Here is a 24,655-nt window from a genome sequence, read left to right on the forward strand (position 1 = left end):
CCTCTAGCTTAAAGAAGCATCATCTTGAACCGCATTTCACCATGGAGGCCAGGAAGGCAAGTCTCACGCTCCCCTTTGTTTGTGCGGCATAAATGCTGACCGTGTCGTGATCAAAACACAGGTAGTCGACAATGTCCAATGCATCAACGGAGGGCTCACCTCGGCCGGTACTCTGCGCCTGACCGATTACCACCTCGTCTTCTGCGCACCATCACCTCCTTCCAAGGACCAGCCTAAAGACGAACCCCGACCTACTCAAAAGATCCGAGAATCATGGATTACCTATCCCATCCTTTCGCAGTGCACACTCCGACTCATGCCCCCAGCCTCTGGCATTCACAGCTCCATCCGAATCCGCTGTCGCGACTTCATCTTCGTTACCTTCACGTTCCAGGATAGCAACGTTGCTCGGGAAGTCTTTGAGTTTGTGAAGTTGAGAACCTGCAGACTCGGCACAGTCGAGCGACTCTTCGCTTTCAGTCACAAGCCCTCCAAGGCCGAGAAGCAGGTCAATGGTTGGGCAATCTATGATCCTAGGGCTGAGTTCCGGCGCCAGGGCATCAGCGAGAAATCGGCGGACAAAGGATGGAGAATCACCAACATCAATAAGGACTACACCTATTGCGACACATACCCCGCCGTCCTGGCGGTTCCTTCTTCAATCTCAGACAATGTTCTGAAATACGCCAAGGACTACCGATCTCGACACAGGATACCGGTGCTTAGCTACATCCACCCGGCCAACAACTGCACCATCACACGCAGCGCCCAGCCGTTGTCTGGCATAACCAGGAAGAACAATGTCCAGGACGAGAAGCTAGTCATGGCTTCGTTTGCTCCTACGGTGCCCCGAACAAGCATCGACAGAGAGCAGCCTCCACGACGAAGCCAGTCAGATACATCTGAGAAGGCATCATCGGATGCGGGTCTTTCAGAGCAGGCAAAGCAGGAGGAGAGTGTCCTTGCAGAGGCGGAGCCCAAGATGTACGATGAGAAGGGAAAACGACTGATCTACGGTGCTCAACAAGTGAACATGATTGTCGATGCCAGACCTACTGTGAACGCCATGGTCAACCAAGTTCAAGGCATGGGCTCTGAGCCCATGGATCGATACCCCGGCGCTAAGAAGGCCTTCATGAACATTGAAAACATTCATGTTATGAGAAACTCATTGAATAAGGTGGTGGAGACGATCAAGGATGCCGACATCTCGCCCCTAGCGCCCGACCAAGGTGCCCTGGCCTCGACTGGTTGGTTGAGACACACTCAGGCTGTCTTGAACGGAGCAGACATAGTTGCACGGCAGATATGGTACAACCATTCTCACGTCTTGATTCATTGCTCCGATGGCTGGGACCGAACTAGTCAACTCAGCGCTCTTGCCCAGATCCTGTTGGATCCATACTATCGAACGATGGAGGGATTCGTCGTACTTGTCGAGAAGGACTGGTTGTCATTTGGCCACATGTTTAGGTTACGATCTGGCCACTTGAACCACGAGAGCTGGTTTAGTGTCCAAAAGGATGCCATGGCTGGCTCGACTATACAACCAGGAGAAAATGACGGACGAGGGGATGCATTCCAAAACGTCTTTACCGGCGCCAGACGATTCTTCAACCCCGAGAAAGAGGAGCAGGCTGACCTGAGTGCCGCTGGCGAAGGCTCTACCGGAAAAATTGAAAACGACGAGGCTACCGTCCCGAAGATGATCAGTCCTGTCTTCCATCAGTTCCTAGACTGTGTCTACCAGCTTCTCCGTCAGAATCCGACAAAGTTTGAGTTCAACGAGCGATTCCTTCGTCGCCTGCTCTACCATCTTTACTCTTGCCAATATGGCACGTTCCTTTACAACTCCGAAAAGCAGAGACATGAGGCCCGGGCCGCCGAACGAACGTCTTCGGTCTGGGACTACTTCTTATCCCGGAAGCCCGAGTTCACCAACCGAGAATTTGATCCTACCATCGATGAGTACGTTAAGGGCCGTGATTCGATCATCAAGCCGAATCTTAATGATATTCGCTGGTGGCATCAGCTCTTCAACCGTACGGACGAGGAAATGAACTCACACTTGAACGCAGTCGCGGCAGCGGCCGAGAACAGGGCCACAGCCATGGCCAACTTCCAGCCATCTACCGAGGAATCCTACGCTGACAGTCAGCCTGGCACACCGCCACTGACTTCCTCGAGCAAAGGCCCGCCGTCATTGCCAACCAGCCAGTCTGTCTTGACAGCCGTAGAATCCGCACACATCACCCTCACGCCTGATCGACAAGAGCGACAGGCCCCGCCGTTGCATCGAAGCGTATCAGCGGAAAACCCGAATGCTTTCTCCGCGTTGAGAGATGGAATCGCTGGCTTGAACATTGGTCGGAATGTCAGCGGCATGATCAACAATCTAGGCGGGCGCAATGCCAGCCCTGCCTCCACTACGAGGGTTCCAAACCGCAGCGAGCAGGAGCTCCAGGAGATGACATAGGGCGTCATGTTCGAACGAATGCACGAGGCGCCTTACCCAATCGAACAGACCAAGGATACCATGAAGCTCGACGCCGCGCTATTCTACCAGGAGAGTTGGGCCGACCCGAACTACAAGATGGATGATTCGGACTCGGAGTCTCTCTGGGAGTGGGGAACCAAAGCGATGAGAGATTGGGGCATAACAAGCTTGACAAGCTTGGCCGAGGATATTCCTGACAGCGATACCTGTGCCGACGCCTCGTCAGCCCTTGAGCGTACCACGACGAACGACATCACCAACGGTGGTCTCTACATCATGGTGGACTCGAGTATGGAAGATCTCTCTGCTGATAGGGGCAGACTTTTGGATCCCGACCACCAGTCGACGAAGGGTCCATCGACTACCTAGTTCAACGTTTTAGGAGTTTGGCGGGACTTGCTGCATTTTCTCCACCTCATGATCAAAAAGAACGAAGGAATGGGGATTGGCAAAGGGTATCGAAATTGAGGGCATGTTTACGGCTTCATGAGGAGAGCGAGCCGGAGTTTTGTACTTTTACTACGATTATTTTTCTGCCCCTTTTTTCCGTCGTGCTGAATCGGCACTTATGCTATACTTTTCGGCGTCGGGGCGACTCGCATCCAAGAGTGGCAAAAGGTCAAAGACGGGCGGGACGAATTGGCCATACACAACACGCAGATGGGATGGTCTGGGAAAAGAAAATGAATGGTATGAAGAGAGACAGACAGAGGCTGGGAGGGGATGGGGGAGGTCTATTATATAGATCCACTTGGATTTTTAAACTCCCCGTACTCTCAGTTTCGTAATTCTAATCAGTCCGAAAGTCATCTACTAACTCGCCAGTCCTACCGTGAGTTGCTGAGTGAAGTGTTGAGATACGTTGCTTCAAACAAAGGCCCAATACTTGCACCTTGGAGGACATGGGCCACGGCAATGGTCCGCTAGACTGGCCGTCCTTGGGTGCTTCTTTCCTTCTTTGGTTTGATCTTTTTTTGTCTTGTGTCTATTTCTTGATCTGGCATCAGATCGGGCTAATCCGGTGCAAAGAACAAATCTATGTCCAACCGCCCCACGCCTAGCTGAGCTTTTACGAGTTTTTAGTTGTCCGTAGCCATCCCATCATGTCCATATCCATCACGTTCATCACTACAAGAAGACCTCGAGGTTGATCTCGAGGGTACTCACGGGGTATCTGTGTCAAGGTCAGCTTCTGGACTTTCTTAATCTGATGGTTTGGAAGAGCCATACTTCAAGTCAAACTTCTCCAGCACGGTAGGGTGCAGAATGCCGAACTCGCCGATGCGCGCCTCCTTGCCGCCAAGGCGCAGGTAGATGGCGGCCGCGTGGCCGGGGAAGAAAGTAGCCTCGTCGATCTCCTCGATCCAGTAGCCGTCCGGCTTGCTGGGGTTCTCGACGACCTTGAAGTCGACGCTCTTGGCGGCGGTCAAGCCCTCGTCGTGGGTGAGGAAGGCGGTGCGCAGCATCAAGAGGACACGGTCAAGGAGACCGTGAACGATCTCGAAACCGCTGGTCTTGCCGTACCAGGCAGCGGCAAAGTGGCGCTCGTTGCGAGCCTTGCGCTCCAGAGACTCGTCCTTGAAGACGACGTCCGCCGACTCAAAGATCTTGATGGGAACGCTGTGCTTCTTGTTCTCGCGGATGGTCTTGAGAAGACCGGGGACCAGCGATGTCCGCACAACCTGGTATTCAGCGGTCTTGGGGTTGGCAAGCTTGACGGCGGTCTTCCCGTCGTCTTTCCGGTTGAGCCAGCCAAAGTTCTCGTCATGGCTGCACAGGATAAGGGGCATGACCTCGCTCCAGCCGGCCATGGCCGCCTCATTCCGAACAATGTCGGCGAGCTTGTTGATCATGAGAGGTGCACCAATGGTTGCACTCTTGTTGGGGGAAGATCTGGGAAGGTTGTTGTAGCCGTAGCAAATGGCAAGATCCTCCATGACGTCGCACTGGTGGAGCACGTCGGCACGGGTGACAGGAATTGACACGTTCAGGAGGTTGCTGTCTTTGCTCGAAGGCTTTGCGATGTAGGCCATCTTGGTGAAGAGTTTGCACAGAGTCTCGGGGGTTTCGCTCAGACCAGTGCAGGCGTTGAGGTAGTCGATCTCGACGTCGATGGTGCGGGGCTCAAGCTTAGGTGTCGTTCTTGATGCGCCGTTGTGCTCGGAAACAATCTTAACAGGCTCGACGGTGAAGGGCTCGGCGCAGTAGGTCGAAAACATTGTGACCATCATATCACAGACAATATCGAGCTTGGTGGCGTCGGTGGCAGTCATCTCAATGAAAACGTTCTTGGTGTCAACGGTGATCTTGGAGTGGTCGCCGTTGATGATGGGCGGCAGGGAGCAGACGACGCGGTTCTTGTCGTAAATTACGGGGTAGACGGGCGAGTCCTTAATGATGTGCAAGTACTTGCCGAGGTGCTTGTCGCCCTCGTAGAATTGCATCAGCTCCTCGCCGTCCATCTCCTTGGCCTGGTTAAGGGGTTTGAACTTGATGTCCTTGGGCGGCAGGGCCTCGTAGGTCCAGGGACCTTGTATCGTGTCGAGATCGTGAGTTCCAATAGCCACCAGCGTTCTTTGTCTCGCCAAGTTCATGTGCAGCTTGTCCTGGAGGCCGATGAAGGAGTCGTAGCTTTCTTGGGTGAACTTGATGTTTCTGAGGATAGCACCGGCGACAAGGGGTCGGATCTTGCCAGTATCTTGGGCCACAGTGATGACCTGGGCTTCAGGGTCCTTGGGTTCCACGACCTTGTAGTTCGGGGCAGCAACCTTTTCTCTGAAGATGTTGAGCATGAGCGCTATTCCCTCGAAGCACAGCATGTCGTATCTGTTGGCGGGGATCTCGATCTTGAGCTGAGGCGGCTCCTGCACGCCATTGACAATCGGTCGCTCGTCATTTTCGGTGTCCTCGTCAAGCTCGATACCGAATTCGAAACAGAGGTCTTCAAACTCCTGGGTCGTAAAGCTGCGTGGTGATGTTTAGCGAAGGGGGGCTCTCGGGATGGCGGGGTCGAGATGTGTATTGGGGCGGGCGGTGCGACCGCGGCGCAACTCACTTTTGACCCAGGGCCTTGTACAAATCGTACTTGTTGACGGATATGGTAGGCATGGTGAGAATTGGCAGGAATCTCTCGGGGATGTAGAAGTCCGGCAGTCGTCAGGGGCTGGAGAGAATCCGGGAAATGGTCGCTTTCCTTCTCCAATATGGCCTTGAGTCACAGAAATTTTGGGGACAGTCGGAGGTGAAGCAACTGCACGCATGGAGGGTGCACTGGCGGGATGAAGTTGCCGCTTTTACTGGCAGGCGGGAGTCATTTGTTCCTCGCTGCACGAATTGAGGAGTGCGGGGTTGAGGGGCAGCAAAAGCGGCGGGATGACTCGGCATCTCAATTTTCCAGGGTCCGATGTGGCTCGTGCCAACCGAAACCGGGACGGGCAGCAGTGCAGCAGCACCCACGACCTGACTGTACTGAAATGGGCTTGACTGATCTCCCACCTTTCTATGCCTGTTCGGTGCAGGGCCGATGACAGCTGGCGGCCAGTGCGCCCAGCCGCTCCCATTCTAGATAGGTGCCACATGTTTCGCCTTTGACAGATGAAGGCGGGATATGTATGATACCTGTAGCTGTTGCCAGCTGTTGAGGGTTAACAGCTGACGGCTGTTCACTGGCTGGTGCCGGAGCGAAAACTGGTCGATTTGCTCAAAGCATCAAGCGCTCTCTCTCGATCTGTAATAAGTTGACTCGGCATATTCATATATTCATGGACTGGATCGTGTCACATATGTAGCTCTTCCATGCATAGGTGACTGCGTAGCTTCCTTAGCTGCATCACAAGCGACCCCTCCCTCCGCTTGTCGTTATAGGAGCTTCACAAACAAAGTAATTCCAGGAGGCCATGTTAAATGTAAAATAAAAATACAAGGGCCGAGCGCAGCTACTGCCCGGAAACACTACGGCCGCTGCTTAGGTTTTCTCGTGAGAGTGTGGGAAATGGTGAAGGACGTTTGCTACGTGCAAGGGAGACCAGTACGTCAGTACTAGAAGACCGCTCTTCAGCTCCTCAGAGGCAGCCCCTCACACCAGGAGGGCACCACTTCTCCTGCACCCCTGCCTTACGACATCCATCAGAAGTCCCGGTACGTACCTTACCTAAGGCGGCTCACCTGGTCACAGATACCAAGTTACAGGGCTCACAGGTGCCTGGGGCTTGTCATTTGGTCAGTGGAAGCTTTGTCCACCTGGGCGGTCGGCCACCTTTTGCCCACCTCCAGTAGCCATTCCCAGCACCACCGGTCATCTCAGGTAACTACGGTAGCCCAGTTCAGTCGGGTGGGACAGGACAGAAGCAGAAGCGAAAGTCGACCTCACTGCTCAGAAGCGTCAAACTTCCCTCTCCATGCCTCCTGCTGCCACTACCTCAAATCAACACCACATTTCCCCTCCACCAACTACCACGACCTTACCACGATAACTAGCTGTTTCTGTCACCAACCTGCCCTCGGATCGTGGCATGGTCTGCATACCCGCAACCTCCTCATAGGAATTACCATCCACCATCCCGGTTGCGTCGTCTCAGATTTTAGAGCCCCCCAATCCCACAACGACCGACGCTCGCCCTCAACCAACCCATTGCATCACTCGCACGCGATCCACTCCGGTCGCTCAAAAGACGTCGACACTCCTTCACATCGCCCGAACAGCCCATCGATAGACGCGCCTGCGTTTTCTCGCTCGCCATGGCAGACGCGCCGAATACCCAGGACGAGCTCTACCCCATCGCCGTCCTTATTGACGAGCTAAAGGTATGGCGGTGACTCTGCTTGGCCTGCCCCGACGCCAGCCTCCATCTGCCAGCGCACAACAGTATGCTAACATCGCAACCCAGCACGACGATGTCCTCCTGCGTCTCAATGCCATCCACCGTCTCTCTACCATCGCCCTCGCCCTAGGCGCCGAGCGCACGCGAGAGGAATTGATTCCCTTCCTCGATGGTTAGTCTCGCGCATCCATCCCTCTTTGAGCCAATATCTAAACAAACCCCCAGAGTCCGTTGAGGACGAGGATGAAGTACTGGTCGCCCTCAGCGGCGAGCTGGGCAACTTCATCGAATACGTCGGAGGCGCCCAATGGGGCCACGTCCTCCTCTCTCCTCTCGAGAACCTTGCTGCCATCGAAGAGCCCGTGGTGCGGGATAAGGTAGCTATCACCCCTGCTCCACCCGCAAGTTACGTCGCCTAATCAGAACAGGCCGTCGAGTCCCTCAACAAGATCTGCGAGGAGCTGTCCTCCCAGCAAGTCGAAGAATACTTCATTCCCTTGACCGTCCGACTGTCAAAAGCAGATTGGTTCACCTCCAAGGTGTCTGGCTGCGGCCTTTACACAACGCCCTACAAGAAGGTGTCTCCGCCTGTCCAAGAAGAGCTCCGGAAGCAGTTCGGCCAGCTTGTCCACGATGAGACGCCCATGGTCAGACGCCAAGCTGCCACCAACCTGTCAAAGTTCGTCAAGGAGATGCCGGCTGCCATTGTTGTTGAAGAGATGATACCCCTTTTCCAGCACCTCGCCCAAGACGACCAGGACAGTGTTCGCTTACTCACTGTCGAGATCCTCATTTCGATCGCCGAGGTTGTCCCCAAAGAGCAGCAGTCGAGCCACGGGGTTCTCCTTACTTCTCTGCGCAATCTGATCGAGGACAAGAGCTGGAGGGTCCGGTACATGATCGCAGACAGGTTCGAGAAGGTTGGTTTGATCGGATACTTGTGTTGAGGGGCTGTGCTAAACACGCGCATAGATTTCCAAGGCTGTTGACGAGGAGGTCGTTTCAAGAGACTTGGTGCCGTCGTTCGTCAAGCTTCTCAAGGACAACGAGGCAGAGGTTCGTACCGCGATTGCTGGACAAATACCTGGCTTCTGTGCTCTGGTCGACCGATCCGTTCTCCTGAACGACATCATGAGCAGCGTCGAAGACCTTGTTTCCGACACTTCTCAGCACGTCAGAGCTGCTCTTGGAACTCAGATCAGCGGTCTTGCTCCCATTTTGGGCAAGCAAGAGTAGGTTTCCTGGCTGCTGCAGGTATATTCAAGATGGCTGACGAGTCCCAGAACTATCGACCACCTTCTTCCCATGTTTTTGCAAATGTTGAAGGACGAGTTCCCCGAAGTCCGTCTTCACATTATTTCAAAGCTTGAGCTGGTCAACCAGGGTATGTGTGCCAAGTCATAGTGGAAACCAAGCACACGGCTAATACACCTGCAGTCATTGGCATCGACCTGCTTTCGCAATCTCTGCTCCCTGCAATCGTCCAGCTTGCGGAGGACAAGCAATGGCGAGTGAGGCTGGCAATCATCGAGTACATTCCTCTCCTCGCCAGCCAACTTGGTGTCAAGTTCTTTGATGAGAAGCTCAGCAACCTTTGCATGAGCTGGCTCGGCGACACGGTCTTCTCCATCCGTGAGGCTGCGACGCATAACTTGAAGAAGCTCACCGAAGTCTTCGGTGTTGAATGGGCAAGCGAGGCGATCATTCCCAAGGTCATGGCCATGGGCAACCACCCCAACTACCTCTACCGAATGACAACCGCCTTCGCTATCACTGTGAGTAGACACCCCCTTCATCTGAACGGTGCCAGTTGTGCTAACGGTGGAAGACGCTCGCCTCGGTCGTGAGCCTTGACGTCATTGCCGACAAGATCCTTCCCATGCTGGACAAGCTTGTTGAGGATGAGATCCCCAACATTCGCTTCAACGTTGCCAAGACATACGGCGTTCTGATTGACGTCCTGCGCCGTTTGCCTGAAGAAGGCACCATCTACTCGCTGGAGAAGGAGGGCAACAGCTTCACCGCGTCCCCTAGAGGAATGGAGCTGATTACGTCGCGCGTCATCCCCAAGCTCGAGAAGCTGCAAAAGGATGACGACGTTGACGTGCGGTACTTTGCGACAACGTCCGCAAACAGCGTGTCTGGACCTACTGCCGGCGAGCCTATGAATACATCACCATAGATGAGAGACGTAATGAAGCAATTCCCAATCTTTTCACCCGGGTCGTCCCCAAATATTATTACCTTGCATGCTTCGATCAACAAAGCCCGATTATTATTATTTTGGTGCTACTTCAGCTCGCCTGTCAAGTCTGCAGAAAAAATAAGACAAAAAAAAAGATATCACTAGATGAGGGGCACAGAAGTTCAGAAGTCACTGAAGGAACCGTTTGAGGAGGGACGGCTTCGGGGCATCGATTGCACGCTGTGATGACGGAGTAGATGGGATGGCGTGGGGGTGGGCGAGAGCGGGTGGACACTGCAAATTCCCCAATACAAGAAAAACCCAATGTATGATAAAATAGCAGCTGTCGGAGAAATGCGATGCAACAACGAACAATACGCCGCCAGTGTTGTCATTCGAGTGCATAGCGATCGTACTAACTCTAGAATGGGTATCTTGTATGCATGTTTATTCGTCTAACTCGTGGCATCATGTTCTAGCTAGCCCTGTCTTTGGAAACACAAGCTGCTAATGGTCTGGCCCTTGGCGCCGCCAAAGGTAAAGCTGGGGTAATCGACCTTGCCAACGGCAGCAAACCTGCCGGCGTCTCCCTCGACGGGCGGGCCCTCAAACCACGCCCTGAGCTCCTCCTCGGTCCAGTTGCAGCTCGTGATGAGGAGCAGGCCGCCAGGCTTCACCAGGCGGAGCACGCGGCCCCTGTACCCCTCGCAGATCCGCCGTCCCTGGGCGTCCTTCTCATCGCTGAGGCAGATGGCGTCGAAAGTCCCCTTGTCGAGGACGACGTCCCAGCCCCCGTTCTGGGGCCCGTTGAGGACCGTCTCCCAGGGGCCGTTCAGGAGGTCCCACTCGTCGAACTCCGGCTCCTTTGCCTCGTCGTCCTCGTCGTCCTGCTGCTGCTCTCCCCCGGCCGCGTCCGCATCGGCCATGTCGTCATCCTCCCTCGAGGCCTGGCTCCTCTGCGCGGCGATCCGTCTCGCGAGCTCGACGCTCTGCGGCGCGTAGTCGACGCCCAAGGCGCGACCGGCCCAGCCCTCGTCGCGAAGGGCGAAGAGGAGGGAGCCGTTGCCGCAGCCGAGATCGAGGAAGGAGGCGTCGGCCTGGCGGAGTGAGTGGTCGAAGGGGGCGGACTCGGTGAGGTCTTCGAGGTAGGTCAGGAGCTTCGACTCGGCGTCCGAGTCGTCGAACCAGACCGTGCCGCGGTCTGAGGGGTTGGAGGCATTGTTGGAAAGCTCGGTTGTGTAGAGGGAGGCCCAGCTGCCGGAGGGGGATTTCTGGTTAGCTTCAATGGAGGTGTTTGCGTGGGTGGACGGCCGCCATGGTGGAAAGGGGAGAGGGGAAGAGGTGACGAACTATTCTTTGGTTCCGAGCTTGGAGGGCTCCAAGTGAGTAGGTTTGGAGGACATTTTTGTACCGGGAGGGGTTCTTTTCCTCCTGAATTAATAGGCGTGTAGAGAAAGATTGAGCCTTATGTTTCGGTTGGGCAGGAGAAGTGTGCTTCTACAGTCGAGCCTTGAGAGTTCCACCCCACATGCGGCTGGTCTCCTCACGGCGCCCAAAATTTGATGCCATCGCGAATCGGATTTTTGGCGGGGTGTTTGTGCCGCTTCCCCACGAAACGGGAAGGCGGTATAGTAGTTTCTAAGTGTCTGACGACCCCACCCTTCCCTTCGCGCTCTGGCGCGGACGCGGGCGCAAGGTGCTGGGGCCTTGCTGTCAATGGAGGGGCTAAAGACCACTCACTGACTTACACCTTGGCTCGACAGTTCACAAGATGAGGGCAAAGGCATATAAAAGTTGGTGGGGTAGGGGATCAACCCCCCTTCCTCTGACTGGAAAACTATGCCTAAATTTTAATCAAGAAAGGCCTCCGTCATCTTGGTGGCGCCAGGGTAGGTGTTAGTCGCGTCCTTATGTGCAGCCTGTAACGTTTATCTGTGCCATTTCTTGAGGGGGGGCAATGACCGTGTTCACACACAAGACAAGCTACTGCACCACACAAGCCCTTTCCCACGGAAATGCAAAACCGTTTCGACGATAATGGCCCAGTGTATGCGGGGGGACGGAGGGGCGGGTGGTGCTGCAGCAATTAAGCAATAGAACTAGAGGAAGAAAAAAAAAGCAAGGGAAACAAGTCAACGAGAAACACGCATTGTATAAGCTTTGGGAGAGGTCTGTGCTACGCCGCACCTGGTGACCACTGAGTGTATCCGAACTGGAGGCATCGTCGCCGTCACTGATACGCTTCGTCCGATCCTTTCCCCTCCCTCCTTCCTCCCTCTTTTTTGGTGAACAGACACAGGAGAGAAAAGGGAGGGGACGGGGACGTGACGTTTCGTCTGTCCTTTGGAATGCCTGTATAGAAAGGCAACACCCACCACCGCCACCTCCTCCGACCGCACATCCGTCTCCCTCCCCGTCTCATTTCCATACTCCAAAATTTTGGTTTTGACTGGCTGCCTAGGTGAGTTTGACGGAGCAGTTATTACACTCGTTTTACTTGTCGAATAACGCCGGCCGAACATCTACAAGGGAGGGCGCCCATCAAGCAAGCTCAGAAGCTAAAAAGAAGGAGAAATAAAGAGGGGGGAAACAGCCAGGTCCGGAGCAAACGCGGACGAGGGGCGCGATGTACAATCTCCACCGCCTACTCCTCCTCTTCTCCGCCCTCCTCGCCCTGCTCAGCGCGAGCGGCACCGTCTCCGCCCGCCAGGTCAACCGCCCAGGCGCCATCGCGGCCCGCCAGTCCCCGGGCCAAAACGAGAACAGAACCAGAGGCGTAAGTCGTCGAACAGCGTGGCTCCGAGGGGTCGAGCTGCCTTGCTGACAAGTGGCGGTTGTGCAGTCCTGCTCGCAGATGAGCAATAAGTGCAACTTGCCCGGCCGAGACGCCCAGGTCTGCCCGGCCGATTATAACAGGGCAAGTATTTCCCCCCAATCTACCTTACAGCTCCTTACTTTCTCGCATTACGGTCAAGAAAGGCCCCGGAAGCTAACATCGTCGATTAGTGTTCATTTGAAGGTGCCCCTTGTGTCCTGATCGAACCAATGGGAGATTCAAGTCGCAAACCCGAAGTGCGATGCGGATATCTGGGCAGGACATGAGATAGCAGGGCTGAGACGGCAAGAGAATGAGAACAAATGTGAGAAAAGCAAGCAACTTGGAGGTACCTCGGCAACTATCTAGGCACTCTTTTCGGGAGAAACCAAGCGTCCAAGTATACTGTCCTGGTATGAATGTGAATCTTCAGTCATGAAATGTCACCCCTTTCCATCCCGGTGGCTGGTTCCAGCCCCCCTTTCTTCCCAATAGTGACTCGTTCAACCAACGTTTCTCTCCCAGATTCCCACTTATGGTCACATCATCGGGGGCGATGCTCCCCTACATGGACTGCTGTGCAGCCCCCAGAGACAGTCCCCTTCTTCTCGACTCATCATCCCGACATCTCTAGAGCGTCCACACAGTCGCCTTCACGAGAACCTGACGGCCTCGGACTTCCACAGCTGGGAAGCCGGCAAACCGCACCGTGTTGTTGTCTTTGGATGGGAGCGCTGAAGGAGGGGCTGCATCAGTACTTATGGGCACGATCGACGACGCAGTGCTGCCCTTGCGGCCGGCATGCGGTCCACCACCGAGTATGGTTGTAAACATACCGCTCTTGGTCTTGTCCGCCCGCTGGTTCTTGCCGTTCGAGTCCTTGTCGCCCTCCTCGCCCCGGCTGTCTTCTCCTTCGCCCTCGCTTTTTTGCAATTCCAGGGGGGGCAGCGGTGTTTTCTCTACTTCCATCATGTTCAACTGCACGGGGTCCCCGGGCAAGGGGTAGTTGATCGCCACGTCTCTGCTCTCCAAGGGTAGGTTGGCTGCGATGCCTACTGCCAACTCCACAATCATGGATGCGCTGCCGTCCACACCAGTCGGCGGCGGATCATTCATGTACTGGAACAGCGTGGCCGCGAGGTTGGAAGTGCACATGCGGGTAAAGTCGGCTCTGTTGTCTCCGCTTTCTGGAGAGCTCAGAACTCTTTGTAGACCCTCCAACGTAGCCATACGCCAGCTGACAACCTTTGCTGTCAAGGCGTCGAACTCTTCTTGGCTGGTCATGGTATACGAGAACCGCCGAATGTTGAGCTCGATCTCCTTCAGCTGCCGGCTGAGCTCGAAGTTGAGGCCAGGGTGGAAACACTTGTTAAAAATCTCTTCCACAATCCATCTTGTGATGACAGCACGGCCCACCGCCGTCATCTCTTGCTTCCCTGTCTTAAGAGCATCGGCGCTGACAAACATCTTCAAAAACGGCGGTACTGATCGCCAATCCTTTCGAATATTGAAGGAGAGGTTGTTGATCGCACCGTTGAGGCGGTTGAATCGGGTTATGTACTCGCTGTCGTCGAGGGCAGTGCGTGACTGCGACATCCGCTGGTTCGCGACTGCATTCTGCAGCTGCTCGATCTGAGAGTTCAGATTGTCGATCTGCGTTTTGCCGTCAAAGTACAAGCGTTTCACGTTCTTGTACTTGGTCACTGAGAGCTGTTAGCACAACGCCTTTGCAATGCTGGTGTCTGCCTTACGTAGCTCCTTAAACTTGTCAGGATCGGCGCCGTCGCGGTCGGGGTTGGAAGGCTGGGGACTGTTGCGGCCTTGCTCTCCTGCTGCTACCTCGAACTGGCGCGAGTCTTGGACGGCGCCAGCTCGGTAGCCAGCAGGGGCGCCACCAGTCGTAGGGGGCATGGTTTGGCTCTGTCTGTAACCCGGGGGTGGGCCTGAGGGCGCATCGACCTGGCTGCGCAGTGCTTTCTCCGTTTCTTGCGACCGCCGGTTCGGTGGCGGGCCTCCAGAGGGGGGAGCCATGCTTTGCTGCTGAGCCTGGGGGTTTCCTAGCTGGGCAGGGGGGAGTGTGGGAGGGAGCGGGTTGTCCGTAGTCTGTACGGCGTACTTCACTGCAGGGGAGGTTTGGGTGGATTGAACGTTGGCCGAGCGAGCGTCCGAATCAGTGACGGGTGATTCATGCGACAATTGGGAGATGGTCTCGGGGTTTTGGTGAGAACCGGCACCCAAATGGCTGGTGTAGATCTGAGGCGGACCGGTTTGGTACTGGCCACGCTGCTGCTGGGAATATTGTTGCTGGTATTGGTGCTGCGAGGGGTCGTAAGCAGCCTGCTGACCGTGCTGGTGTTGTTCTTGTAACGCGGGCAACTGCTGGGGTTGCTGGTCTTGATAGACGGGTTCTTCGTAGGGGGTGTTGTCGAAGTCGGTAGGGACGTAGCGAATCGAGTTACGGTTGGGCTCGGGGTTCTGTAGACGAGGGTCTCTGTTAGGGTCTTGTGCAAAGTGGTGATCCTCGATCTCGCCGACACCCTGCAGCGGGGAAGGTTGCTGATGAGGTCCCGATAGTGGCCAGTCGGCGGATTGTTGATCCAAAGACAGCTGGGAAGGTTGCTGGGACAAAGCAGTTCTTGCAGGTGGTAGGTTGCTCACTCTCTTGGACGGTCGGCGAGCAAGTCCACCGGTGTTATCGTATGAACTTGGCGGGGTAGGTTGAGGCGGGGTGTTGTGGTGGTCTCGGCTCGACCCGCTCAGGATGTTCTTGATCAGCCTCCGTGCAGACCGCTTCTCGGGGACGGGCGGCGACGCTGCTTGACTGTGGACGGAGGCAGGAGAGGTGTTGTTGCCGGATGCCCTGAGGTTGTCGACGGAGCTGGAGGCTGCGTCGTATTGGGTGTTGGGGTAAGGGGCCGTGGCGGGCGGGTAGCGCTGTGACTGTGAGCGGGAGACGGAATCGGCAAGGTCCTGCTGATTCCTCTGGCGTAGGTCGGCAACAGGTGGTTTGTGCTGCTGCAAGAGGAGGGAGTTGCGTGAGGCAGCAGCGGCGACTGCGGCTGAGGCAGAGGAATAATCGTGGGGCGGTGGAGGAGACCCCTGCTGGCCTTGCTGCGGATGGTTTTGCTGCTGCTGTTGAAGTTGCTGCTGATGTTGTTGATGTGCCAGCTGGGTTTGGTTGTCAAAGGATTCGCTGGAGCTGAAGGCGGTCGACGAGGCTGAATGGGGGGTAATTGGGTTGTTAGCGCCGGGGGCGTTGGTTGTGTTCGCACTCGAGCCAGGCGCGGGCGCAAGACCAGAAACAGAGACAGGAGGAACGAAGGAGGAGTGAGGGTGAGATGAGGAGGGAGGACCAGCGGCAGACCCAGGAGGCGGCGCAGGCGTAGAATGTGAAGCCGCTGGACCAGCAACCTCTCCGCCCGGATCAACAAGTGCTTGCTGCGAGCGGTTGTGGTGCCTGCCAATGCGACTGAACGGCATTATAATTGTGATGTCGTCGTGCGCAGCCGCCGCAACCTAACCTTTTTTTTTTCTTGTTGGGAAGATTGCGTTGCACTGTACTGTACACAGCCAGCAAGCAAGCAAGCAAGCAGCCCGGGGTTGCTGAACGACACAGCCCGTTGTTGACTGGCAATGGCTAGTAGAGCAGAGACACAAGACGGGGACGGGGACGGTGGACCGGAGACGCAGCTCTGCTTGGGTCGGGGGCACGCAGCAAGGTTGCGGGAAAGCTTCGCTTCAGCTCAGCTCAGGCAAGTCGGACAGTCTTGTCTGTCAGTTTCCAAGATTGAGGGACAGTAGTAGCAGCAGCAACAGCAGCAGCAGCAACAGCAGCAACGGCAAGCGGCAAGCAGAAAGGGAGCAAGAGGATGGATGGCAAGACGAGAGAATGATCAGCCCGCCCTGCTGGTCCCTGGTCCTATTTTTTGCGCGTCTGCGTCTGCGGTTCTGCGTCTGCGACCCTGTCTGTCCACTTCTCACTCAGGTTCAATCTAACGTACGTGTGCAAGTGCCCGCCGGAAGGAAGAAGCAGCAGCAGAGCAACAGGCAGAAGACCAGTCGAGTTGGATTGGATTGGCTACCCAAGCTGCAGAAGCGGATGCCGTGCTGGGTCTGGGTTCCCTGGAGGGGCTTTCTTTGGGGCTGTGCACAGATCAACCCAAGTCGCTGCCGCCTTTGCGCGCTGGAGGTGCTTGCCGTGCTGATGGCTTGCTGCTAGGGTGGTGCCGATGGCTGATTTGATGAAGGCTGTCTCTCTGTCCGTCCAGTCCTGGCGTGCAGCGCTATGCCATTCTCGACAAGCAACGGCAGGCCAAAAGAAAAAAAACGCAAGGCAAAAGGGGGGGGCGAGGAGAGACGTGCTGTTTTGTCTGTGGTCCCTCGTCTCCGGCTGGGTCTGCTTCTGCTGGCTGGGGTGCCTCTGTTCAGACGAACAGCGGTTAAGAGTCGACCTCGAGGGGGGATGGGCGACACGCTCCAGCTACTGTGGGGGAGGGATCTGGGGTCGTTTGGTGAAACACAGACTGGTTTCGATCTGCGTCGCCAGGGGGGGTGGTTCAAGGTTCTCTCAGTAGGAGGCAGAGGTAAAGCCTCTCAATGGCGAAGACAAGCGATGAACAATCGACAGGTCAGTCGATAACGGGCGAGTGTCGTGGTTGTGCTAGCGACGGATGTGGTTGTCAAAGGCAGATTGGATAGACCCGGCTGAGATTGAACGGAATGTGAAAGGAGGGGAGGTAATCAGCTTAGACTGAGAAAAGGTGTGAGGGTAAGAGAGGCGAATGGCGTCGTGTAAACAGGCCACGCCGGGATAGGGCTGATCAATTGCCTTCTCGCCAGCCGACCAACTCCCCCACTGCGGGCGGGATACGGGCTCGGGATACCTTACGAAACGATGAATGGGACGGAACGGCAGGCAGAGTCGGATTGGAAGAGGAACATGGCCGAGAGAAACGGCAGCGGCAGCAACGGCAACATATCCCAAGTCTTCTTCACCTCGTTTTCCAGCTTCCATATATGCCCACAGCGGGGTTGTCGCCTTCCTTGTGCCTCCGGAGGCCGCGGTAAGTCAATCCCAAGTCCAGCCGATGCTTGCCAACAGTCAGCACCACCAACAGCATCACTGTTGAATGAAAATAACAGCTGGATGATGGCCTGGACCCGGACGCCCCAACATCAGATCATCTGGATTTAGCCCCCAGTTGAGATGAATGAGACCTACTAGGTATGTCGGCACCAAAGGGTGGTAATCAAACACACAAGCTTCATCCAAATTCCGAGCACAAGCAAGCGCCTCCCATCTCCCATTCAACATTCAACAACGACGCCATCCTTCAGCAGCCACATCCTCGCCGGGCCTCCGTTGCTGTCTCGGCCATTCGGTACCGGGGGGTAGGCCTGCTGCCACCATGCCCCAGCAGGGCCATATCCAGACTAGCCCGACCCTTGGCTTGCGTCCCCCGTTGTCAAAATCACCGACAAGCAACGAAATGCGGCTGACGCCCAGCCCAAGCACCACCCGCAGGCGGGAAACCGGACACTCCAGAGTCCCATACTGTCCGAGCTGAGGGCAGAAAGGGGGGCTGGGTTGCATCCAGCATTAAGTGCTCACTCAGGCTGGCCCTGCAATGCATGCAAAATGCGCGTCTTTCTGCCGTCTCCAAGCAAGCCGCGGAGCCATGCGACCCTCGTCGACATCTTGCTCGTCCGCGGATTTGCCAAGTTTCGGTGGCATATCCGGAGGCAAATGACGACACTCAACACAGAAACAACAGAGTTTGGGCGAGAGAGGCATTCAGGACTCCTTTTTTTTTTTCTCTCTCTCTCTTTCTTCTTAAGAATCTAGGCGAATGGAAACACCACATCATCCCTCAATTCGAGTTCTGCCCCGCCACTAAACAGGCGCAGCTCGGACAGCTCAGCCCTAAAGGAACCTTGTCTGTGGGAAGCTCCAAGGCGCCAAGGTGGTTGATTTTTTTTCGTGTCCTCAATCTTCGGCAACTCGACTTCTGTGGGCAGTGGGGAGCTCTCACCTTACACTGCAAACGGCGAAGCCTGCCTACCTACCTGACGAAACCCCCCCCCCCCCCCCCCCCCCCACTTCACGATTGCCCCGCATCAATCCAGTACAGCTTCATATTTCATGAGCTCTACATGGCATCGATAAACACACTGACAGCAAAGTGGAGCATATCTCATCTCGTAAAATCGTCGCTCAGTAATTATTGGCTCTCTTGGCAAGAAGTGCTCCAGTATTGAGTTGCTCAGCAGGTGTTCTTGTCGCAGGCCCGGTCTGTGCATCAGCGGCAGTGGGCTGGTTCCTCCAGATTCAAGGACCTATTTCTGGGGTTCACCATGGGGATATCGAACCATTGGGCTCCTTTTTTTCCCTCACCGCAATTAACAATGCTTGATGGCCACCAAATTACATGCCGGCCGGTTGGAACCTTAACAAGTGAACCTCGGCCCTGGGGAAGCTCAAGTGGAGCTTTCTTTTGGAGAAAGCAGCTACTAATAGCCCGCCGCCGGGAGAGAAGAACAGGGCCAACAGTAAGCAGTGTGGGCTTTGGAGTTGATGAGCTATATAAACAGTTTGGATGACTCATGTCACATAGCTTTGGCTAGATGATATGGGGGACGGCAGCTTGTCGAAGCTGAAATAGAGCCAACAACTATGTTCCACTGCTTCGGAAACGGATGCGCTAGTACCCTGCTCAGCAGTCGGAGCTCGGCTCTTGGCCATTTACACTCCAAACATTGTGGATATTGAAGACAAACCTCTCCCTGTCAGCTCCCTTGAGCAGTTGGGCACCAAGACGTTCTCCCAATATCGGCTTGTCCAAGCGATATACGTGCCATGCAGTACATACTCAAAGCGGTGGATGCAGGTAGTCCTTCCGCCATCCGAGCCATATGACTGGGAGCACCCGCACGCGGTCCAGTACTGGCAGGGATCTCCGTGAAATGGGGAGGGGGGACCCTTTGATCTTTGCAAAGAAAAAAAAGTTAGTTTTTCTGCGAGGGAAATGGTCGCATACGTACCGGTACTCAAGTACTGTCTATTAATAGCGAGGAAAATAGGGGCAAGCCTTCCGGTGTCGATGTGCCGTCCCAGTTTTCCTCATGGTGAGAGCCGGATCTCTCGTCTCTCCACAGCTGCGCTTACCCATTTGCGGGCTAGTCCGAACTGGCCCGCCAAAGAGGCGAGGGGTCCCACCCTGGGTTTGGTTCCTTTTCGGCGCAGATCTCACCACCACCCACAACATCCCATATGCCAAGCATCCTGGCAAAGATAGCAAATCAACTCTGCAAGAGTTAGGCATGATTGGGGAGGCGGAATGCTTGTAGATGACGTCGCCGTACGATTCAACAAGTCTGTTGTTTATACGTCCTCATTTAGGCTGCTTCATGCGCAAAGCATGCCACTTCGCCGTTGCTTATACGGAGAGCAATGATCGTCGAGCGTCGGAAAATCTTGTTTCGACGCCCGCTTATACATGCCGACGTGTGTGCAAGGCTGACAGTCGCAGGCGTTGGCATCATGGCTGAGTTCAATAGCTCCAGGGCTACGGCGCCGCGGAGCCGCGGAGCCGCGGAGCCGATTATGTTGGGATCGCGCGCAGAAGGTCTAGAACCAAGATGGGCAGCAATACGAAGGGCCACGTTCACTGTCCGCGGCCACATTCGACCTGGGGATAAGACTAAGGGCCTTCGCCCGGCCTGTTCGATGCTACTTTCCGCCGCCCCCAAAGTCGCTCAATCCGGCACACGATCCGGAGCTGATTGCTGTGCCTCCCTGAACCGGATTCCCTATCCTGGCCCATGCGAAAATAGAAACTCAAAGTCGCTAACCAGGTTCGTTGACAGGCCTAGCACTAATTCTGGATGGCCTATTCGGGTCAATGTCCAAGCCGGCACTGCCATCGGCCCGTGGTATCTGATGACGGCTTCCGAGAGCCCGTGTTTCCGGCCGAGAAATCCTACGGAGGCTCTTCTCGTGTCGTCTCGACTCGTCCCCTCCGTTGTCCGCGGCAGCCGAACTCCTCCGGAAGTACAATTCCGCTTGAACATCTCTGGCCCTGGAGCTTCTAACATTCTGAGCGTGTATGCTTCTATGTCTGGCCCGGGAATGTATTACTTGCGGAGGACCAACCTAGACGATGTGGTAAGGACGACGGGCGGTAGAAAGCGCCACGGTGCTGTTTAGTCCTCCTCGAAGGTCGTGAGGAAACAAATCCACATTTCTCGTAACCATGGCCATGGAGCGTCGCAGCGCCTCAGGGGTAACTTCAGAGTCCAGTGGCATTGTGGGATTTGTGGTGAACATGCATGATTTGGGTCGGAAAGGGGATGGCCGTGACGGAGGGGAAGAAGGGACCCAGCATCTCCTGCTTTGCAAATCCTTTCTTACGGCAAACCCCTTTAGACGGGCAGTCTAAATCTTCAACCTCTGTGCATACCATATTTCTCGACGAGCCCGGCGCACGGTAACCGGGCTCGGGGGCTGCTCTGGCAATCCATCCCATGTTCGTGCCAGGGAGAAGCAAGTGACTGTTCCTGTGAAGTCATCGTAGCTTCTGGTGGTAAAATACTGGTGTGGGTGCCTCACGCGGGACCCTGTCAGAGCAGTTTCTACTATGGTCTCTTTGAACGTTTTACTTGCTGCGTGCGAATACAGTCCACTGGGTCGGCTGTTGTCTTGCTACTTTTGAGAGTGCATTTATATCTCGTTAGCTCGTTCCTTGTAGACTTCCAGCTTTTCACTTGACAACCCAAAACTGAACAGCACTAGAGTGATCACGAGGATCTCTCTGGTTCGGTTAAGACGTTCGTTTACCCCCGCCGGAAGGCTGCTCTAACCTGTTGCCAGGCGGTCTTTTGTTTGCTTGTCACAGCCGTTCCCGAAAAAAAAATTAGCCAGCCCCTGAACCGAGAGCCCGTTGTCCAACCCTGAATTCCCGTGGCGAAGGCTCAGGGTCTGACAGTGATTCTCGCCACAATATGTTCAGTCGGACAAACTCTTGCCACCTTGCCGTTTCTCGAATAGCAGCAGGAACCAGTTACACGAGGTTGCCGACCACCCTGTTGAGTTAGTTCATGGCCAGGCAATGCATCTGTTAGGCCACCGGTCACTTGGACGAGCCGTGTGTACGTTTTTAATTCTACAAGAAGCCCTCGATGTACCGCACAGCGTTGGAAAATCTCCGTTATTTACAGCGGGCGTGGAGTTGGGTCAATTCCTGGGATGGTGGCGGCTGTACTGCTCACAACGGTCTCACTTCGGAGATCGACAACAAACACATCATTAGGCAGGTTTCAATGAGCCTGGGAAATCCACTGGCTCTGGGAACCAGTTCTTCCCCGCGCCTACCTTGCTAGTTGCTGCTGCTCCTCGCGTCCAAAACTGCATTCATCAAGCAATCCAGGGAAACAGCCTCGGACTCTTCCCGTTGTCGAAGATCAGGATGCGAAGGTCACGTCGAATTTTCCAACGGCCGGCGTAGCGCACCTGTCTTCCATGACCAAACTTGGCCATCTCCCTCGCCGTTTCAGCCCAAAGGGCGCAGCATCGTAAGCTGGGTGGCTGCAGTGGTCATACTACCTGATGCATTCCGAGAGGCCGGATATGCTTCTTGCTGAGAGCGGACGCTCTGTGTGTTCCATTCCAAAGATATACAATAAGGGGGCAGTTATATTTGTTTGACCAAAACGTATAATGGCGTCAACTCCTCCTGTTAGCCAAGCAAGGTCATACAGACCAGACCGGGTTGGGAGGCAATTTGCCGTCCCGGTTGCACGAGGAAATTTCATATGTGACCGGCCGTTGCCTGTTTCAATGTCATGACGTTTGTACCAGTGGAATTACTTCGCCTGATATCTTATGAAATTTAGTCTCAGGGCCAGTTGAGGCTGTTCTGGCATGTCGAGCTTTCCTGGCACATGCAAATTTGTGTCCAAGGTCCGAAGGGTACGACTGTCCGTCGTGTCCTACCTGTAGGCCAGGGATACCGTTGACCAATGTTACCATGATCAAATTAGGTTCTTGCTCTGGATTCAATCCGTGTCCATCGTTGTTATTCTGGTCCAAAGGTTGATGTCGCCTTGCTTTGGTGACCCTCAAATAGCGGTGAATTTGAAGAACAACCCTTCCGCTTTGTCAACCCGAATGATCTTAGCGGTTCAGGTTTAAATGTTTCATCAACTCATACGATGTATCCTTCACCGCTTCTTGCAATCCTAAAGCCATGATCTGCGGCAAGACGACGGTCTTCAAGGAACACTGGCGAAGTCTCTGCAGACACCCTTGCCTGGTTTCGGTGCCACTACAATGTTCTATTCCCCGAATGCTGTTCCTAGTATAATCAACGGTGGAAATGGCGTCCAACCTTGTACAGTCATGGCTTCTCACGCCAGGTCCGCATGGGAAGATCATCGGTTGTGTGCGTAGTACCTTTCTTCGACAGCTACTAAATCCAAGGCTGTCTGAGGTGGCTTGTTGTCGCTCTTATGATCCAACAACACATCACATGACATTCTCTTGATAATATATATGACCTATGAACAACACTGTTCAAGGGTTCTTCTGGTTATTTAAATTGAACGGAAACCCCCTAGTCCTAACCCAACCTCTGAATATTTCAGGTGGCATCCTCTCCCCATTTCCCACATCAAAGTCTGCTCGAAAAGCGTTATGATGAAGCTTCCAACATTCATACCGATCCTGTCTCTCTTATCAATGGTAGTAGCATTACCGACTCTGGAAATACAGGAGGCTGCTCGCTTCAAGTACCCCTGGTTGAACATGACCCTCAGCAACCTCGAGTGTGTCTGCCACAGGAAGGAGGGGGAGGCATTGTACTCTTGCACTATCAAATGTGAGTAAAATGTTCTGTATAATATTGGAATTCCCGTGTAACTCCCCCCAAACCTCTAGTCGACTTCTACGATTATAACACGGAAGGCGTCGTCAACGTTAATGGCGCGCACTGCAGTGCCACATGGGCATGGGACGGGATGACACCAGATCATGGCCCAAATAACAACTACCCCAGCAACTATGATATTTGCTGGGGTGCCGGCTCAGACGCTTTCACATTCAGGGTGGTAGAATTCCGCTCGGCCTCAAACTTTGAACTTTACGTCAACCACCTATATAAGGATTCGCGGTAGGTTCGGCCGCTTCCGAACGGCGCATGCCTCCCTGCTGCTGACCCAACAATGATGCAGGTTCTTCAAACCACCGTTCGACGGGAGGAAGGCCACAGTCAACATCAACATCCCAGAAGCCCACCCCGTTCCGCCAATGGCGCCGTATGTGCCTCCAGTCAACCCATTTGAGTTCATAGCCACGGCGACGATCTCGAGGCGCACAGACGGTTTATCATAGCGGACGGACCGGTGGCATTATGTCAGTCCTGTGTACCTGAGAAAGTTGTGTCGGTTCATCAGAGGGATCCGGCCGGATAGAAGTCCCCTTCGTGTTTTACTACCGCCTCATATCGTTAAAGTTGGGATGGTCCCCTACCCCTCCGTAGACGTTGTCATGTAATACAGACCAGACATGTCCGAAGATGGGCGGAGGAAGAGATAAACTCCGAACGAAAATCGGAGTACAACGAAGAGTTTTATATTCCCGATGAGCGGGTGTCGGGACCGGGATACTGGCGTTAATCGACGGAATGGTGAGTGCGGCATGCATTCGTAACTTTTGATTGGCATTCGGCAGCCCTTGACCCTGTAGCTCGTTTGCTTAAACAAGCGTCGACAAAAAGTAACAACACATTGTTTTGCCAAGACAAAGAGAAGTCCATAGCACGCAGCCACAGCCATGGGGAATTTGTCCGGTTGCCGTCACCGGGCCTAGAGCTAATACATTAAACAAAAGGGGAGCCAGATGTTGATTTGATGGGGGCGGTACGCGTGTTTGAGATCGATAAGATCGACGGGCACCAACAGCGAGGTTCATTTCTTGGTCATTTCAACAGGTACTCATGATTCGCGGCGTGTTTCCAATGCAGGCGATCAAGCCTTTTAGATTTGCCAAGCGATTCGGCATCATGCCTTGTCTTCTCGTAGGCTATTTGAAGACCATAGCGAACAACGTTATATTCATAGCTTCCAACCACCAACCCAGATCTAGAAGAGAAGCAGGCGAGAACAATGAGATATACTACGAGCAAGTCGCGTGACTGACCTATTCAAGACGAGAGGTCGAGAAGCCAGCTACCCCCAGAAAGATCTTTAACGGACACGATTCACCCTGAGGTTGCACGATTCGCTTCGTGTAGCCCAATGTAGGCCAATATATACATAGCCAGGAGGCGTAGATTTCCTGGGAT

General features: G+C 54.6%; 8 protein-coding genes across 8 annotated transcripts; 5 read left to right on the top strand and 3 right to left on the bottom strand.

Annotated features, from left to right (window-relative positions):
* Positions 1–41: 41 nt before the first annotated feature.
* Positions 42–2,476, top strand: EsH8_IV_000844 (phosphatidylinositol-3-phosphatase YMR1; the record flags this gene model as incomplete). Its single annotated transcript, XM_083265734.1, has 2 exons — positions 42–56; positions 122–2,476. The coding sequence occupies 2 exons, from the start codon at positions 42–44 to the stop codon at positions 2,474–2,476; spliced, it is 2,370 nt and encodes a 789-aa protein (XP_083124629.1).
* Positions 2,477–2,536: 60 nt separating this feature from the next.
* EsH8_IV_000845 (uncharacterized protein) lies at positions 2,537–2,866 on the top strand (the record flags this gene model as incomplete). The annotated part of the gene is made up of 1 exon (XM_083265735.1): positions 2,537–2,866. The coding sequence occupies one exon, from the start codon at positions 2,537–2,539 to the stop codon at positions 2,864–2,866; it is 330 nt and encodes a 109-aa protein (XP_083124630.1).
* Positions 2,867–3,625: 759 nt separating this feature from the next.
* EsH8_IV_000846 (phenylalanine--tRNA ligase subunit beta) lies at positions 3,626–5,605 on the bottom strand (the record flags this gene model as incomplete). Its single annotated transcript, XM_083265736.1, has 3 exons — positions 3,626–3,671; positions 3,728–5,461; positions 5,553–5,605. The coding sequence occupies 3 exons, from the start codon at positions 5,603–5,605 to the stop codon at positions 3,626–3,628; spliced, it is 1,833 nt and encodes a 610-aa protein (XP_083124631.1).
* A 1,629-nt stretch (positions 5,606–7,234) lies between these two features.
* On the top strand, positions 7,235–9,499 carry EsH8_IV_000847 (protein phosphatase 2A structural subunit TPD3; the record flags this gene model as incomplete). Its single annotated transcript, XM_083265737.1, has 8 exons — positions 7,235–7,300; positions 7,384–7,489; positions 7,543–7,694; positions 7,746–8,237; positions 8,290–8,549; positions 8,601–8,701; positions 8,755–9,092; positions 9,146–9,499. 8 exons carry the CDS (start codon positions 7,235–7,237, stop codon positions 9,497–9,499), a joined length of 1,869 nt encoding a protein of 622 aa, XP_083124632.1.
* A 482-nt stretch (positions 9,500–9,981) lies between these two features.
* Positions 9,982–10,905, bottom strand: EsH8_IV_000848 (S-adenosyl-L-methionine-dependent methyltransferase; the record flags this gene model as incomplete). The annotated part of the gene is made up of 2 exons (XM_083265738.1): positions 9,982–10,756; positions 10,853–10,905. The coding sequence occupies 2 exons, from the start codon at positions 10,903–10,905 to the stop codon at positions 9,982–9,984; spliced, it is 828 nt and encodes a 275-aa protein (XP_083124633.1).
* A 1,223-nt stretch (positions 10,906–12,128) lies between these two features.
* EsH8_IV_000849 (uncharacterized protein) lies at positions 12,129–12,604 on the top strand (the record flags this gene model as incomplete). The annotated part of the gene is made up of 3 exons (XM_083265739.1): positions 12,129–12,278; positions 12,345–12,419; positions 12,509–12,604. The coding sequence occupies 3 exons, from the start codon at positions 12,129–12,131 to the stop codon at positions 12,602–12,604; spliced, it is 321 nt and encodes a 106-aa protein (XP_083124634.1).
* Positions 12,605–12,947: 343 nt separating this feature from the next.
* On the bottom strand, positions 12,948–15,797 carry EsH8_IV_000850 (uncharacterized protein; the record flags this gene model as incomplete). The annotated part of the gene is made up of 4 exons (XM_083265740.1): positions 12,948–13,051; positions 13,154–14,020; positions 14,069–14,792; positions 14,976–15,797. The coding sequence occupies 4 exons, from the start codon at positions 15,795–15,797 to the stop codon at positions 12,948–12,950; spliced, it is 2,517 nt and encodes an 838-aa protein (XP_083124635.1).
* A 7,255-nt stretch (positions 15,798–23,052) lies between these two features.
* On the top strand, positions 23,053–23,703 carry EsH8_IV_000851 (uncharacterized protein; the record flags this gene model as incomplete). The annotated part of the gene is made up of 3 exons (XM_083265741.1): positions 23,053–23,191; positions 23,251–23,482; positions 23,544–23,703. The coding sequence occupies 3 exons, from the start codon at positions 23,053–23,055 to the stop codon at positions 23,701–23,703; spliced, it is 531 nt and encodes a 176-aa protein (XP_083124636.1).
* Positions 23,704–24,655: the final 952 nt, after the last annotated feature.

The sequence above is a fragment of the Colletotrichum jinshuiense genome, chromosome 4 (assembly GCF_051148585.1).
Source record: "Colletotrichum jinshuiense chromosome 4, complete sequence".
NCBI classification, from domain to species: domain Eukaryota; kingdom Fungi; phylum Ascomycota; class Sordariomycetes; order Glomerellales; family Glomerellaceae; genus Colletotrichum; species Colletotrichum jinshuiense.